Consider the following 15,955-nt stretch of genomic DNA (forward strand, 5'->3'; position numbering starts at 1 on the left):
TTATCCTATTCCCCATCAACAGGGGCCCGGGTGCGCTTCCTATTGACATCATCGAAGTGCGTGCCATCTAGTAAGCATTTTGGTCATTTCCACCCGACAGCATCCGTTAAATCTGGCCTTCCAACGGGCTCATACCCATGATATCATGCTGGGAGATAGGATCTGTCAGCAATGAACGTTACGAGCAAGCGCCCAATCATGGATGCCACCGTAAGCATGCATGACTGCATCTGTTGAGTTGCCACTGCACATTACCCAGACTTGGGGGCGGGTGGCCACGGCGATGGTGTGGGCGATCCCTTGGTCTTTTCGTTCTGGGCCCTTGGCTACATGCTGCAGGCCCGTTACCCGGACGGCATGGCCGCTGTTAGGCCTGTTGTTATTGTTCAGCTCCACGAGCCTTGTTTTGCGATCGGGCGCATGAACGGCTGCGTAGCTTGACGACGCAATCGCAGCACATACGAACCTCAGGGTCTCGCCAGCCTGGGTATTGCTTCGCATCCGGCGCGCCTCGTAGAGCAATATCGTCTGTTCGACATTTGTTAATCTTTTATCTCCGCGAAGATATCTTTCAAAGTATGTACAGGAAATTCGGGTATCAGATCAGATGTATCGACCATTAGATATATGTGAGAATCCCTCCCATCTCTCAAGCTCAGCAGTCCGCTTCTCATTGCCGCACACCGAAGACCCAATTCGGCGCCATCTGGTTGGATCCCAGGTGCGACTTCAGCCAGCACCTTGTAGCCCCGTTGTATACACCCCATCCGGCGCCTACACAAGCGTCGTTTGCCGCGCACCCATTCAGACAGTCTTCGAAAGTGGCCGTCTGGAAATCGACCATATCCTGCGTCCCGCCTCCTCTGTGGTAGTCGAGGTTGCAGGCGACCTGGAAGCGCTTGGTTTTATCATTCGATTCGTAGAACGATCCATTGTTGGCCGGGCATACTATAGACGTGACGACCGACGGCGATGGTGTCGCACTATCCGGGGGGTGGTATGTTAGTATGTACTCAGGTGGGAGATTGTCTCTCGAGTGCCTGACGAACCTTGGGGAGTCATTGCTGTCATGTTGTGATCCCAAGCCAACGCCCAAGCCAACCGCCACGCCGATGACGAACACGGCGATAAGGGGCCCGACGATGAGCCAAAACTTCTTCCTGCGTATCCCCATGATGGTCGGTTCACGCGCTGCCCTCTCGGGCGGCGACGGGCCAACGGTCCCGTTCCAGTCCGACATGGCCCCCGGGTGGCTAGACGGCGGTTGTGGTGGGTATTGCGAGTATGGCGATTGGTCATGGTACTCATGAACTGGCGAAGTGGCCTGGTACTGCTGGTACTGTTGGTGCTGCTGATACGGTAGCGAGTTTGGTGACCGCTGGTCCCATGGTTTCTGTGACATCGGCCCTGACACGACCTGGGGCGCCTCCGGTTCGGGTACCACTTCGAGGCCCGGCTGCATGGCCGGCTTCACCTCCAAGCCGGGTTGATCATCGTGTATAAAGGCCATGGCGCCTATCCTTTCTGTCGAGGTGCGCTCTCTTGACTTGGCGTCTGTTTCGAAGGAGCGAATGCGGTCGTCGGTACGTAAGTATAGTATGACTTCCGTACTTGCCAAGAGCGAAAAAGATGGTGAAGGAGTGTGTGTAGGTATGAACAAGAGACGGGGAAAGTGGGAAAAAAAGGTGCCTAACGCCTTAGCCAGAGTGCTTCGTTCGTTTTTCTCCATGCCCGTTCTTACTTACTATCACTAGTCGGCCGCCGCAGCCCTGTAAGTCCTATCCTATCTCATTCTTTAGCACCTCCCTGCAGACAAAGTGCCATCTCTCCATCTCCCAGTTGGGCTTGTTATGGGGCTGTGGGCGGGCCCTGTAGAGCGCTGATTCGATTCTTCTGCAACAAGCCCGGCCACAATATGCATCTCACCCTTGCAAGTGCTTACCGTTGATCGAGACCGAGACCCAGCAGATTATGCGCTTCAATTCCAGGTGTAACCAGTCATTGGCTGGTTCCCGTCTTCGAGATGCTTGTTAATTCACCGTCCCCCTGCTTTTTTTTTTTTTTTTTTTCCTGTCATCATCTCCCTGTATGTAGGTATGGCATACGGAAATTTGCAGTATTGGGGTCCTGCTACCTGAGCGATTGCAGGTGAGTATTATATATAGTTGGTGCCTGGGTCCGTCGAAATTAGATACGAGATGTGCAGCGCAGGGCTTGGAAGCTAGCTGCAGGCTGCAGATGCAGAGAAGAGACCATAACGGGTTGTCATGTCGTCCCTAACCCTTTGCATCAGACTGTCGGAAATGTCAGCATTCATAGTAAGCGCATCCTTCATGTTTCCCATAGAAAAGGTATGAGGTCGGTTTTCTGGTTCGGGGTCCCAGCCAAAGATCGATCGGTGCCGCAGCCCGTGCGAATGACACAGCAATTCCAGCTCCAGTGTGAGTGGACTGTCGCATTGCATCGGGTGGGCGCAGTGACTAACCTAACCTATTTATATATCAATCGCAAGCATCATCTCTCATTCAAGACGAGGTCCACACATATGTATGCCTGCCAGCCAGTATCCAGTTGCGCTGCTTGCAATCATCTTCTACAGAAGCGACACATCACATATCTCCACACCCGTGAGGTTTGCCAGTCTCTTCCTGAGTGTCGAAAGGCCCGAAATATCAGCAGCGGCCTGGGTTAGAGCGTTTCGTCGGTAGTGGTTATGTACTTAAGTTCACCCCGGTCTCCTGCCCAAATCCCAGACTACGTTCACACACCAACGCTAGCTCCCCCAGGACAAGATGTTAGATGCCACGATGCATGCCTGCCCTGACTAGGATTGGCTAGCAGCATGCCAAAAAGGAATCGATCTCCATCAATAGACGGGCGCCAGCCTCGGATTGCTATCCTTCCGCTGACCTTTTGGCTTGAACTGCCACCGACCGAAACTCTCCCGGTCGTGGCTGGTTGGTGGCGCTACCGCCTGTAGATTCGACGCCCTGTGAGAGTGCCTTTAGCTGGCGTTCCCACACGGACCCATGGTTAGTTTCTAGGTATTTGTGGCCTATCCCGCTGTCCCTTTCCGACGACACTCGATTCTGTCTATCTTCTATGAAGGCATAGATGTTGCTCTATTCGTTACTCTTCCCGCAAGGTAGGAAACATTTACCGAACAGAGGCTGTTCGGCTGCAGTACATAAAAGGAGTAAGCAAACCCTTGGCAGCGGAAGCGGGGACATGGATGCGCATGGTTTCTTCCGAGGCACTGGTCAATATCGACGGAGCTTGGATACATGTATATATGTGCCATGTTACAAGGTTCGGGGTCAACCACTGTGGCGGGACCATGGGCGGGATTTTGCGAGACGACGGATCTACTACATCCAAGTACACCCCTACATGGGCATAATACCGAAATTCTCCCACGTCGGATATCATGCCAGCTTATAGATCCCTCAATGGAAACCAATTGAGAACGCCATAAACCCTGCTGCTCCTGCGATGGCCCAACAGTACCCGGCAGACTTGGCAGCCATGCTTCTCGGGACTTCAGGCGCGGGGGAAGCATGACCCCTATTTTCGAGTATCAGTCCCAGGATCAAGATCTAGACATCGGTTTCACTTCATCATGCACATAATAGGAACAGATACTTACTCGCACCCCCAACTCCCTTCCGCATCAACCTCCCCTCTCCCATCCCACCGCGCCGTCGCCGGGTACGGACAAAGCGGCCGCTGCTTCAGCACCGGCGTCGCCGAATCGTTGGACATATCCCACGTCGTCGCCACGACGTCCTCGACGACGGTCCCGTTCTCGACCCACCCCATGAGCGCGAGCAGCACGTCGTGCCGCGCGTCGCGGTGCCCGGGGACGGACCAGCTGTCGTTGCCGAGCGAGCTGGCCTGGAAGGGCGCCGCGAAGTTCCAGGGCGCGTCCACGGCCGTGCCACCGCAGTGGCCCATCCCGGGCACCGTGAAGTAGCGGAAGAAGGCCTGCGTGGCCGTCGCGTTGCCGCCGCTCGTGGTGCGCACGACGCGGTCCCAGTACAGGTCCGACCCCTTGGCCGGCACCAGGCCGTCGGCGAGGCCGTGGTACATGATCATCTTGCCCCCGCGGTCGCGGAACGGCGCGAGGTCGTAGCCGTCGGCCGTCGCATTGCCCGGGTCCTTGCGCGCCGCGTACTCGGGCGCGCTGTCGTTGTAGTCCTGCCACTGCCAGTCCGGGTCGTCGTACAGGAAATACCGCGCGTAGTTGAGCCCGTACAGGCTCGTCATGTTCTGGCTCAGCACCAGGGACCACTGGTTCTCGCACCCGGGCGACAGGCCCGGGTACAGCAGCGTCCCGTCCGCGGCGCGGTAGTCGCCGTATGCCTTCTTGGTCGTCTCGATCTGCGCCGCCGTCAGGCACGCCGACTGGTTGACCCCCGGACGGTTGCACGCCATGACGGTGTAGTCGGGCGTGCATTCGTCGGGCGCGCTGATGATGCCGTCCTCGACGCCATCGAGGCGGTCGCACTGGCGGACCACCTCCTTCGCCATGGCGGGGAACATGCTCGCGTTGATGTGGTTGGGCGCCGTGAGCGGCAGGTTGTACGTGCCGACTTTGGAGACCCACGTGTTGAGATGACTTGTGTACCAGGCCGCCGACCCGACGAGCACGCCGTCGAAGCTGTCCGGGGAGATCTGGACCTCCTTCAGGCCCTGGCGCCCGCCCGTGGAGCAGCCGCTGTAGTACGAGTAGTCGATCTTCTTCTTGTAGTACTCCTCGACGACCTTCTTCCCGATCTCGACGGATCCATGGACGGCGCGCCAACCCCAGTCAGTCTTGGTCTCGGGATTGTTCAGCGCCCACGAGATGTCGCCCGACGTGGAGTTGTGGCCCGTGTCCGTCGAGAGGACGGCGAACCCGTACTTGACCCCGGCCCCCATATCCAGCCAATTGATGCCGCCGCCGAACCCGCCATTGCCGTAGGCGAGGGTCCTGTTGTTCCAGTCCACCGGCAGGAAGAGGCCGAAGCGGTAGGCGGATTTAGACGACGACTTGACGAAAATGGTCACGGCACACAGTTCCGGTAGGTTGGTGGGCTGAACCGGGTAGTTGAGATTGCGCGATCCTTCGCCGTACGTGTTACCGCTCTCGACGAAATCTACCTTCTCTATCGAGACATTGGGCGGAAGTACGTGCATAAAGCTGTGGTCGTCGCAGGCCGGAGGCACATCACGGCGCCCGAAGGCTGTCACCAGGATCGGCACGACAGCGGCCCAAATGAGGAGTCGCGCCGACCAGGCGTTTCTCGCCATGATAACGATGTCGTCAAAGCGACGATCAATAAGGGCAATATCAAGATGTTTCAACTATAGCCCTTTACGAACCAGTGCTCCAAGGTTTATAGGGGGTGGGTCATTCCCAATATCTCGGGAACGGAACCGAATCACACAATTTGTTGGCTTGTGGCAATATATTGACTCTTTATAGCAAAAGTTGGTACCGTCGGGTTCGTGCATAATCGGGCCAGAAGTCGACCGACACCAACATCGAGATTACACAGAATTGTAACCAGCGGTCAGATATTGCTGATTTGCCGCTGCTTTTGCCGCACACGGACAGATGGGCTGCATTTGCCCCGGGTAAATCGGTTGCCAGCGTCAGCACTTGGACTTGATGACCACGGCATGCCGATTTCCATTGCTTCCCTTGCTTCCCCCGCAGGAACCCCAGAACGAGAAACCGATGCAGGGTCCATCACCCAAGGCCGCAAGATACTCGAGGATGTGAATCCAGTCTTTCGGTTTCGCACAAGCGTGGTAGTCCTATTTCTGGTCACATGAGACGCAATACATTGGTTCAGGGATAAGTGAGTGGTATGGCAAACGAACGATCCGAATGATCTCCTGTATCCATTACCATCTGTTTCTATATGTTTAGTATTTTACGTTATTTCGGTTACACACTGGCTTCTGGCAAATGAGCTGCCGCGAGTCAAGGCACATGTCTATACCCGCGTATAGTACCACCTGCGAGGGGGCACTTAGAGCTTGTACAGTCTTACCTCATCGCCCTCAATTGCCACACTCTGGATGTCTCTGTTCTTCCGCTTGTAGAAGATGACCAGCCCAATAGCTCCGATGGCCACTACAAACAGCATAGCACAGTTCACGCCGTGCCCTGTTGGGTAACCTTTTGTAGCTTCATCTGCCTTGTAGATCCAAACTCCGGGTATCTGACCCAGTCCTGCGCCGATACTTACGTTGATGGCGATGGCGAGTCCCGTCGAGGCCGTGGTCCAGATGTTGGACGAGAGCCAGCCCAACATCGGTGGGACACACGCAAAGGCCCCGGCAGAACCGATAACGAGGGTGGCATAACGGCCGCCCCAGTTGTCTGGCGGTAGCACCGCGGATACCAGGAATGCTATGGCGCCAACGAAAGCAGCGCCTGCGCAGTGGTAGCCACGTTGGTTGAAGTGGTCGGCGGACCACGAGACGAGGATCTGCGAGACTGTGTTTCCTTCTGTCAGTGTCGCATCAGTAAAGCTTCGTCGGCGGAATATGGTTACCGTAAGCTGCCTTTTGGAAATAATGGTTAGTACCTCATGATGTCTTGGCTGGACTGAGATTTGACACTGACTGCATAAGGCGGCACAGACATTAACTGAGCCTCGAGGTCCTTGAACCCCAATCCTTGCGTAATCGATGGCACGAAAAGCGACAAGGAGCTAAAAGGCAGGGAGACGGCGAAGTAGATGGCGTAATGCCCGTACAGCCGCCAGTCCATGAGTGTGGCCTTGGCGTCTTCCCAGGTGACGCCCTTGCCCTCGCCCTTGCTGCCCTCGAGGTGCAGTCGCTGGACAGCGAGGTCCTTCTCGGCCTCGGAAAGCCAATGGGCGCGCTCCGGAAAATCGGGTAGAAAGAAGAACACGGCGACGGCGGAGAGGCACGAGGGTATGCCCTCTAACCAGAAGAGCCAGCGCCAGGCCGCATGGCCGGCGATGCCATTCATATGGCCTATGCCGTAGGCAATGGCGCCGCCGAAGGCGCCCGCCAACGTCGCGCTCGCGAGAATGATGGCCACACGCACGCTGCGCTCGTCGCTCTTGTACCAGAAGGTCAGATAGTACACCAGGCCTGGGAACAGGCCGGCTTCGGCGGCGCCCAGCAGGAACCGCACCACCGTCACTTCGGCGTACGTCTTGGTGCCGCCCAGGCCGATGGTTATGGCGCCCCAGAGGAACATGATGGTGGCCAGCCAGCGCGACGGGCGAAGCTTCTTGAGCATGATGTTGGAGGGCACCTCGAAAAGCTGACATAGAATGAGACGGGTTGTTAGAAAGGATTGCTGACTTGCTTCTAGAAGAAGTGCTTGCGCTATTATCCCTATCCTTAATAATGAAATTTGGTGAGAACTTACGAAGTATCCAATGAGGAATATCATCAAGGCCACGTTAAATTGATAGTTCGACATGCCATTCTGGGACTGCATGTCATCATGGCTGGTATTGTTCAAAATCTTGGCGTTGCCAATGTTGGATCTGTCGAGGTAGCAGAGGAAGTAGATACCGGCCGAGAGCGGGATGATGCGCTTGTCCTGCCTCCAGAGTAGTTTGCGCTCCGCTTCGTTGGAGGCCAGGATGTTGCTGACGGCGATCTGTTTCTAGATTAGTTTACCTTGAGGTTCCCCGACCATCACCTTTACTTACACGTTTGCGATGACCCCCCTCGACATGATGTCCAGCAGCTTCGCTCTTCTCCCCACTGTCTGACATGGTGTCTTCTTCTGCCAGGCGCTCTGTGTGTCAGATAGAAATCAAGGTTTGCTTAACCGAGGAGGACTAGGCATCAGAGTCCTGGGGATCTGGGGACGGAAGGGAGCGACTATGGCAGTCTTCAAATAGTCTTTGCGATGTTCATGTAAGCTTTTAGCTCTATGCAACACAACATGCATGCCTTATCAAAATATGCCCTACTTCCCCAGATCCCCCCAGTTTGTGATGGCGCGGAGAACTGCCCCTGGCCAAAACCCTGAGAATAGACATTGACCGCCAATTCTGGTGGGGGGCTGCATCTGGTCCCGTGGGTGTTGGACTTTGGTGTCACCTTCCAGACGGATACTTTATGGAAGATATGTATGGCGTGAAGCTCTCAAATCAAAAACCCCTGAGCTCGCACCATCACCCAATCAGTGGCAGAAGAACGAGCCGGAGCCGATACCCTACTGCACGAACTGCGGGGAAGTGTGGCCTCAGTCGAGTCCCAGGGAACTGTCTTGATGATAGGCCGTCCCTAGCGAGTGCAAGGGTGAATGGTGCTTACCTACCTCGGGAGGCGGTAGTGAATGTCGGTTAATATGAGTATTTCTGCCGGTAGTTGCGTTTTGCTGAGGGAACGCGTGTCGGCCGAGCCGAGCCAGCCATCCTGGCCAGATGACTTCCAGTATTCGTGTTTGCGTGCTTTGGAATATCAATCAATAGAAGAAAGAGCTGGGACTGAAGGCCCAGATCTCCAGCGGCCTGCTCCTTCCACCATTGATGATGGTGCGTAAGTATTATGAGCCGGTATTGCTTTAACTCTCTTTCGGTGCCTGCCTTCAATCAACGTTCGGCCCTGCAGCCAGCAAACCCATTTCGCTGCCGATCTGCAGGAACTAGAGAAGTCCGTTTCTTGTCAATCTTATCAAAACAAACAATATTTCCACCGTAATCGTATGAAACTTCGCTTTTAGACTCTGGATTTGTCATCTCATGACGTCGAATTCTTCTTGGGGGTCGGTCGAAGGGCCAACCCGTTTCTGCCCGGTGCCGCCACAGATGGCAATTGCCATGAACCTCCGATCTTCGGGATTCCAGGCTTGGCCGTGGCCACAGGCGCATTTCGACAATGCAGCCAGTTGGCCCCGTAGCCGCAGACTCGTTTCCATGAACGCTTGGTCTCACAATAAGGGAGAGAGAAGAGGAGTTCGGGCGGCATACCCCCTCTAACGATGCGAAGCCTTTCCTCAAAGGAAAGCCAACGGTAAGACGACACGAGAATCCCGAGATTTTAGGCACGTACCAGATCACCTTTCGCCGATGAGGTGACATCTCATGGTTTTGGGCCATCATCAGGGAGACGGCCGAGTCTGACGGATAAGGCGGAGCTGAAAGTCAGCTGCCTGCCGGATGCCGTGAAAATCGTAGGGAGACATCCCGATTGGCCCCAAATGCTCCGGTATAGGGAAACGTTACATGGTCGTGCCTGACAACCCGACGTCCAGGCTGGCATCGCTGGCATGCGCCATGTCAGCAGCCACCGCCATCGCTCTCTCACTTGACAGCCCAGCTGCGGCCGTCGAGGCCGCGTCAAGACTTCCCTCCCTACATGCAACCGCGCCCCCACCGGAGGGACTAGAGGCGGAATGACTAGAAACATGCTATACGATGTCTCGTCTGGCCAAGAGAAATCACGAAGAGAGCGCCGTGTATAAAAAAGACATCAAGCCTGCCCAAAATGAAACGACTGAACCCCAACTTCATTGACATACAGTTCTTCCGTCACTTGCGATTCATTGCTCGCAAACGTCTCCAACGAAAACCTTAATCAAAACACTGCATACCACCTGCATCTCCTCCATTATCATACTCAGACTCGTATTGTATATCTTCAATACCCCAGTGTCCAGCAAGATGAGGGTCCTCACATCCATGGCCGCTGTTCTCAGCAGCAGCATCTCTTTCTCGGCCGCCGTGCCGTACCCACGAGCCAACATCCCGTCCGAGCTAGCCATTGCCGGATTCACTGCTTCCACCGAATCTGTAGATCCGGCCGCACAGTAAGAAGCTTCTTCTACCCTCCCACTACACCCGATTATTTTCCCTTTCTTTACTGATGAACTTTCCGAACGATAGCTTCACCTTCAACGTGAGCGGCGGCGAAGCCAGCACCACGTGCTCTTTCGACGGCCCCTCAGCTGACGGTGGCCTCTTGCCCGACGTCGCCTGGCGCGGCTGTGACGACGCGGCCTTCCAGTGGCAGTTCCGGTACGAGCCCTCGCGCCCGGGCAGCAGCGGACCTTATCTGCTGGTCGTAACGTACCAGGCCGACGCCCAGACAGGCCGGCGCGTTGGGGGGTTCAAGGAGTGGCAGGCGAGCGTGTTTCCCATAGAGGAGACGTCCGATGGGACGACGCAGGCCTACAAGGGCGATGCGGACTTCTCCATTACCAATCTCTCGTAAACGGGGAAAGGAGTGAGTGGCTGACCATGAAATGATATAAAGTGGACATCAGAGGCCAACTGCCGGCAACCCGGTTGCTTACTTGTGCTCTTCTCGTAAGACAATAGAATTGTTTCTACCCCTCGTATCTAGATTTCCTCATTGAAAGGGATCGAATTCACAAGTGCACATCAAAGTGGTAAGCTTCACAACAACCCCTTAGTGGTATTTATACCAATACCTCTATCCTTACTTTACAGTGACCCCTATTCCAAGCCCATTTTTCTTATCGCCTCCTGTACCCGCCGAGACTTCGTAGTCTTCGACAACTCTATACCTTTCGGAGGGTCGACATCTTTCCGAGACTCCAGCTCGCTAGGACGTCTCGCTTGCACATCCTTGTCCTGAGGCTTGTACCCTAGTGGACTGCGACTTCGACTTCGACTTCGATTGTTCGAAAAGGATGGGAATGCCGAGACTACGCGTCTGTGACCGCCGCTGCTGCTACCTCCTCCTCCTCCTGCTCCTGCTCCTCCTCTGTCGGGAGGCTTCAGTGCAAAGACGTTTAGGTAGTCCTCTTTCGACTTCTTGGCCCTGGTCCGCTCTTCTTCCACATTGAGAAAGAACATGGAGGCCGTCAAGTTTTCGGTGGGATCCTCCACGGGCTTCTTCTCTTCTCTCATTTCTTCATCGCCATCCGCTGTTGTTATTGATATTCCTGCATCCGGCTTTGCCCTCGTCACCTGTTTCTCCTTTTCTTTCTTGGCACGTTCTAATTCTTCCGCCCCTTTCTCTAGAGCCGTCTGCCTCTTCTCCTCGAGCAATCTCGCTCGATGTGCTGACGACTCCCTCCTCTTGCCCGGTTCTCTAACCAGGTCCTTCTTCTCCCTCTCTTCGACCATCGAGTCACATCCTTCTTCACACTGCCTGGCCAAGGCTTCCTCTTCCCTTTTCAGCTGCGCCTCCCTGTTATGTCCCCGCAGATCCAGATACCCCCTTGAAAATATCAAGCGGCGCCTTCCCGTAGTAAGAGCCGCCAGGCATGTTCCTCAGAAGCAACTCCTTCCACTCCCGATGCGGCGGCGAGTCGTAGCCGATGCAGAGGCCCAGGTGCTCGGCCCAGACTGGGAGGTACGCGGCGCGGCTCCAGCCCACGATGGCGGCCACGTTCTTGTCGTCGACGAAGATGTGGTCCAGGTCCAGGTACCCGTGCGTTAGGGTGAAGGGCCCCGGGTCCGGCATGTGTTCGAGGGCCTCTCGCACCTGCTCTTTCAATCCGGCCCCGAGTGTCATCAGCTCCTTCCGCACAATATCCTTGTACTCCACGACGGTGTCGAACCGCATGGGGCTCTTCCCGAAGTCACCGCCTCCCGGGACGTGGGCCCACTTGAAGATGGTCCCCCCATCGATCCCCTCCATGCTCGGCGACATCAGCGTCCGCCACCGCCTAGCGTAACTGCCGACCTGTCGCGCATATCGCTCGCGGTGCTTTTGCTCCAGCGTATGCCAGACCTCAGCCAGGGTCCGGCCGCGGGCCCGTTCCATGATGGTGATAGCAACATGACCCTCCTTCCACGCCGCCACGACCTCGGGGACGGGCACCCTTCCAGCCGCCGTCTCCGGCCAACACCGCAGCAAACGCGCCGCCTCGACCTCGGCCGGCAGCCGCTCCGGGTGCAGGTCCCAGTCGAGGCGCTCACGGACGACGTACCGGCGGCCGAGCGCCCAGGCGTAGTTCTCGAGGTCGTTGTACTGCAGCGTCAGGCTGCTGCTGAAGCCGATCCCGGGCACCAGCACCGTGCCGGCGAGGTCCGCCGGGTCGGCGTGGCACACGACGCACGGCTCGTGGCCCTGCCCGAAGGCGCGGCGGCCCGGGTTTGAGTCGCGCAGCCACTCGGCCGTGGCACGCTTCAGTGCATCCGGTCGACTGCAGATGCACTGCCCCGATGGGCATTCGGGATGACCGCAGGCCCGCCTCCAGATGTCGTGGGCCTTCTCGTGGGGATAGGGGTGTTCCGCGGTTGACGAATCTGGACGAATATCACCTATCCAGTCTCAGTAATAATTAGCACTGGTCTTACTCTGGAGCACATCGCGTCTCCCGAGGCGCACCAGAGCGACCCAGACTTGAAAGCCACTTACCAAAGATGGGGTAGTATGGAATGCCCTTATCCTCTTCCTGCCCCTTTGGGTCGTCATCCCAACTCTCGCGAAATCTGCTGTCCGGGGTACTCCGGCTTCTGGATCTGGACATCAGCGAACTCGCTCTTTCGGAAGATGCAGCAATCGTGGACTGTCGATGAAGCCTTTCCCGATTCGCTTTCATTTGGTGGCTGTACCGCTCTCCCCATGCCTCTAGGTCATACTTGGGGGAACTAGGATCCGAAAGCGTTTGGACTCCCGGCCAAGCGGTGGTAGGCTCAATATGCCTGGCTACCTCATCCGGCAACTTCGATGCTGGTGACAAGGCTGAATCATCGACCCTTCTATTTGGACCTATAGAGTCGCTCCCGTTTCCTTCCTTTGATTTGGGATACCTTGCCGTGTTACTTATTGGATGCGCATGTTCCATGGCGGAGGTTCCAGCGATGGTGAAGCGAAGCCCGAGACATTGTCAAAGGTTAATTACATCGAACAAGCATACGGATGCAGTAGAATTCGGGCGATTCAGCATCAGCAGCAGATTGGACCAGACCGCATTATCGTGGCAGAAGTGAACAAAGATGTTGTCTGCAAGCGGTCGGATGCATCAGCACCAATCAAACAAGACAAAGCAGAGAAGCCAGTGTAGTGGATTGAGGTTTGAATTTTATTTTGACTACCTACGGAGGCTTTGTCTAGGTGATCTGGAAGGGTGCGCAAATACATGTAGTCATCCATGGGAGACACCTACAGATGTGACATATCTCCCGATCCTTCCAGGGCGACGTAGGATCGTTGCTCACAATACTGACCGTCCGCTAAGAGCTGGCGGGTTTTGGTGAGCCTATCTGGTAAAAGTCGTTGGCTTTTGCCACAGGATAAAGTGCCACCAGGAGATAGCCCGACTGAATGACAAGCGCATCATGAATGTGCGGCGCATTAGCAAGAGATATTGGTAATAATTGATCCAGACGCCGAGCTGATGACTTCGAAAGGAGAAAGTAAGAGGAAGATCAGAGTGGAAAAAGGAGTCTTCCTCGGCGCATTAAAATAAGACAAAGTCCGTGACACTGGAACTGACGTTCCGAGATGGCCCAGGGTTGATAGGGCCTTCCAGGAGCGTGTTCGCTGATCTATGGCCTCTCCGCCACGATGCGGTATGTAGTTGTCGATAAGCGCATGTTGTCCATCTTTACGAAGGCTTGACCGTCAAGACAGAGTCGGTTGATCAGAGTCTTGAAGTGCGCCGGCACCAGGTGGAGCTTTACGCCGGCCAGAATCGCCTGCCGCATGGCTCGAAAGTAGATATCCACCTTGTCGATCAGTGGAGCCTGGAGGTCGTCAATGCTGGGATTGTCGGAGCGCGACACGCTAAACCCGGCATTCCGTAGGGCTGCTTCGAAACTGGTAGGGGTTGGGGTGCCGACAGCGCCAATCAACGGCTTCACCCGGCGCATGAGCTCGGCATGCTCGGCGTTCTGGGGGTCATATGCCGGCAGACTGACCCAGTCGCAAAGGACGAACTTGGCACCCGGCTTCAGGATTCTGAAGATTTCCTGGAAGAGTGCTCGCGGGTCTTTGCACAGACTCAGGGCTTGGATCTCGTAGAATGCGTCGAACGACGCATCGGCAAAGGGCAGCGGTAGATCGTTCAGATCGTGTTCCACGAATTCGTTGTTCAGCCCGAGTTCCTGATTGAAGCTGGTGGCTTGTGCAATCTGGTTGGGGTCGATGTTCAACCCCGTCACCTGGGCTCCAGAGTACTTGGCCATATGTGCCGCAACACGACCACGGCCACATCCCAGGTCCAAAACCCGGTCGCCCGCCTTCAGACCCAGTTCTCTGGCAGTGGACTCCTCAAACAGCAACTGATTGTCCAAGACGGATGCATTCTTGTCCATTTGCGGTGGGATGTACATCTTTTCTACGTCGCCAAGGGCGCACCTGAGATATTGATGTTAATAACTGGGATCTCGCTCGCGTTACTCACCGAAACCCTGCGTCCAACGCACCGCATCCAGCAGGCCGCAATGAGCGCCGAGTAAGAGGGGACTCACAGATGGTTCATAATTCCATAATAGGATTTGAGACAGGTGCCTACACGTTGTTGGTAATCTGGGCCCAAGGCATCGATCATTTCTTTCTCATTTTCCCAATCGAGGTTATAAATGACGTAAGAATCCATGAAATCGTCGACTTCCTTGGGAGTCAAGTACCAGAGATGCTTGAACGAAGCGCGGAAGGTCTTCCATCTTTTCGTCGATGCAGAACGATCTACAGGAGCAGACTTCTTGTTGGACGGCGCAACGCCGAGGTTGGGTGCTAACGCATCGACCTTCTCGTTGCTGGTGCTGCTGGACCTGGGACTCTCGCTGCTGGATTTGGTGGCGGCATCTAAAGGAGGCAACTGCTGTGGTCGCGTGGATGTGACTGCGGCCATGTTACCTGGTGCTGGAGGCCGAAAGGGGGAGAGGGAAGAGGAGGGAGGTCGAGATGGCGTGTGCAGGCGGGAGAGCAACGAGAGCGAGAGATTGGGTGGGATGCGTGGTGACTGGTGATGCGGTGTTACCTAGAACTGAGAAGGGACAGGACGATGTGCAGGAAAACTAGGTTTTTACGTTTAACAATAAACCGATCGTCAGAAGGAAATCCAAACAAGGGAAGGCCCGGTCACGGAAGTTGTAAGTGCAGGTTATGTCATATAAATTGATCGGCCTTAGGCAAGGCCTGGGATGGATGGATGGATGGATGTCCTGGACTTCTTCGTGACTCGGATGTTGCGGGACCGCTTGCTTACGAATGGAAGTCGCGGTGCCCGATAAAAAATGATATGATGGGCACAGGAGGAGACACTCGAGCTCTTATTTTAAATACACCGTATGTGAAACGTCATGTACAGCACATCAAATATAGATCACGTACAAAAGACAGGGCAAAGCCTTGTAGGGTTCAATCGACGGGATATTCTCTCTCTCTCTTCTCTCTTCGTATTCTTACCCGGCAGGACCGGGAAACGCGAAGTAACAAAGTCGGATTGGATCAATGCAATGGAATGGAATCACAGGGACAGACAGCCGGTGACTCCCGTCGGTTTGCTGTTTCCTGTTTTCCACCGTGGGGCCTTGGTGACTAATAGAAGCGGGATGGAAGGCTCAGCATTGAAACGAAGCATCGGTCAGTTCGTTGCAAGTTCGGTACGCCTCATGCGTTTCCTGGAGAATCACCCAATGCAAGTCGATAAAGACGATCGAACGGGCCAAGTTTGTTGGGAAGTTCTGGGGGTTGTACGTGTCTGGTCTGGTTGGATGTGGAAGGGCGTTATTCGAGCAGAGCTTCAACATTCCATGGTCTGGTCAGGACGCAGCAACAGCAGCAGCAGTTGTTCAAAGGCCCCATGCGTTAAATGCGGCTGCCCCGGATTGGGTGTCACATTCAATGGCGATGCCGTCACTGAGGGCGGAGGAGAAGAATGCACAGCCAATCCACATGGCAAAAAAGAAGGCAACGCGTCCAGTGGTTGCAGATGAGATTGGAAGTCAAGAACGGACAAGAAACATGGGGCCCGATCTTGGTGTTGTCGTGCCACTTCATCATCCCTGCCCCTCCTTGGGTCCCTAGGTCCCTTGACACTGCG

At 55.4% G+C, this 15,955-nt stretch overlaps 6 protein-coding genes across 6 annotated transcripts; 1 reads left to right on the forward strand and 5 right to left on the reverse strand.

The window, feature by feature from the left end:
• Nucleotides 1-670: 670 nt before the first annotated feature.
• Nucleotides 671-1,510, reverse strand: PG986_013153 (uncharacterized protein; the record flags this gene model as incomplete). Its single annotated transcript, XM_066849375.1, has 1 exon — nt 671-1,510. One exon carries the CDS (start codon nt 1,508-1,510, stop codon nt 671-673), a length of 840 nt encoding a protein of 279 aa, XP_066693518.1.
• Nucleotides 1,511-3,642: 2,132 nt separating this feature from the next.
• On the reverse strand, nt 3,643-5,292 carry PG986_013154 (uncharacterized protein; the record flags this gene model as incomplete). Its single annotated transcript, XM_066849376.1, has 1 exon — nt 3,643-5,292. One exon carries the CDS (start codon nt 5,290-5,292, stop codon nt 3,643-3,645), a length of 1,650 nt encoding a protein of 549 aa, XP_066693519.1.
• Nucleotides 5,293-6,020: 728 nt separating this feature from the next.
• PG986_013155 (uncharacterized protein) lies at nt 6,021-7,754 on the reverse strand (the record flags this gene model as incomplete). The annotated part of the gene is made up of 4 exons (XM_066849377.1): nt 6,021-6,525; nt 6,582-7,291; nt 7,400-7,636; nt 7,689-7,754. The coding sequence occupies 4 exons, from the start codon at nt 7,752-7,754 to the stop codon at nt 6,021-6,023; spliced, it is 1,518 nt and encodes a 505-aa protein (XP_066693520.1).
• Nucleotides 7,755-9,650: 1,896 nt separating this feature from the next.
• PG986_013156 (uncharacterized protein) lies at nt 9,651-10,200 on the forward strand (the record flags this gene model as incomplete). The annotated part of the gene is made up of 2 exons (XM_066849378.1): nt 9,651-9,796; nt 9,873-10,200. 2 exons carry the CDS (start codon nt 9,651-9,653, stop codon nt 10,198-10,200), a joined length of 474 nt encoding a protein of 157 aa, XP_066693521.1.
• A 245-nt stretch (nt 10,201-10,445) lies between these two features.
• Nucleotides 10,446-12,791, reverse strand: PG986_013157 (Protein kinase-like domain; the record flags this gene model as incomplete). Its single annotated transcript, XM_066849379.1, has 4 exons — nt 10,446-11,120; nt 11,173-12,224; nt 12,322-12,665; nt 12,730-12,791. 4 exons carry the CDS (start codon nt 12,789-12,791, stop codon nt 10,446-10,448), a joined length of 2,133 nt encoding a protein of 710 aa, XP_066693522.1.
• A 663-nt stretch (nt 12,792-13,454) lies between these two features.
• Nucleotides 13,455-14,761, reverse strand: PG986_013158 (uncharacterized protein; the record flags this gene model as incomplete). Its single annotated transcript, XM_066849380.1, has 2 exons — nt 13,455-14,265; nt 14,379-14,761. 2 exons carry the CDS (start codon nt 14,759-14,761, stop codon nt 13,455-13,457), a joined length of 1,194 nt encoding a protein of 397 aa, XP_066693523.1.
• Nucleotides 14,762-15,955: the final 1,194 nt, after the last annotated feature.

Source organism: Apiospora aurea (assembly GCF_038362705.1).
Source record: "Apiospora aurea strain CBS 24483 chromosome Unknown utg000009l_segment0_segment0, whole genome shotgun sequence".
In the NCBI taxonomy this organism is placed as follows: Eukaryota; Fungi; Ascomycota; class Sordariomycetes; order Amphisphaeriales; family Apiosporaceae; genus Apiospora; species Apiospora aurea.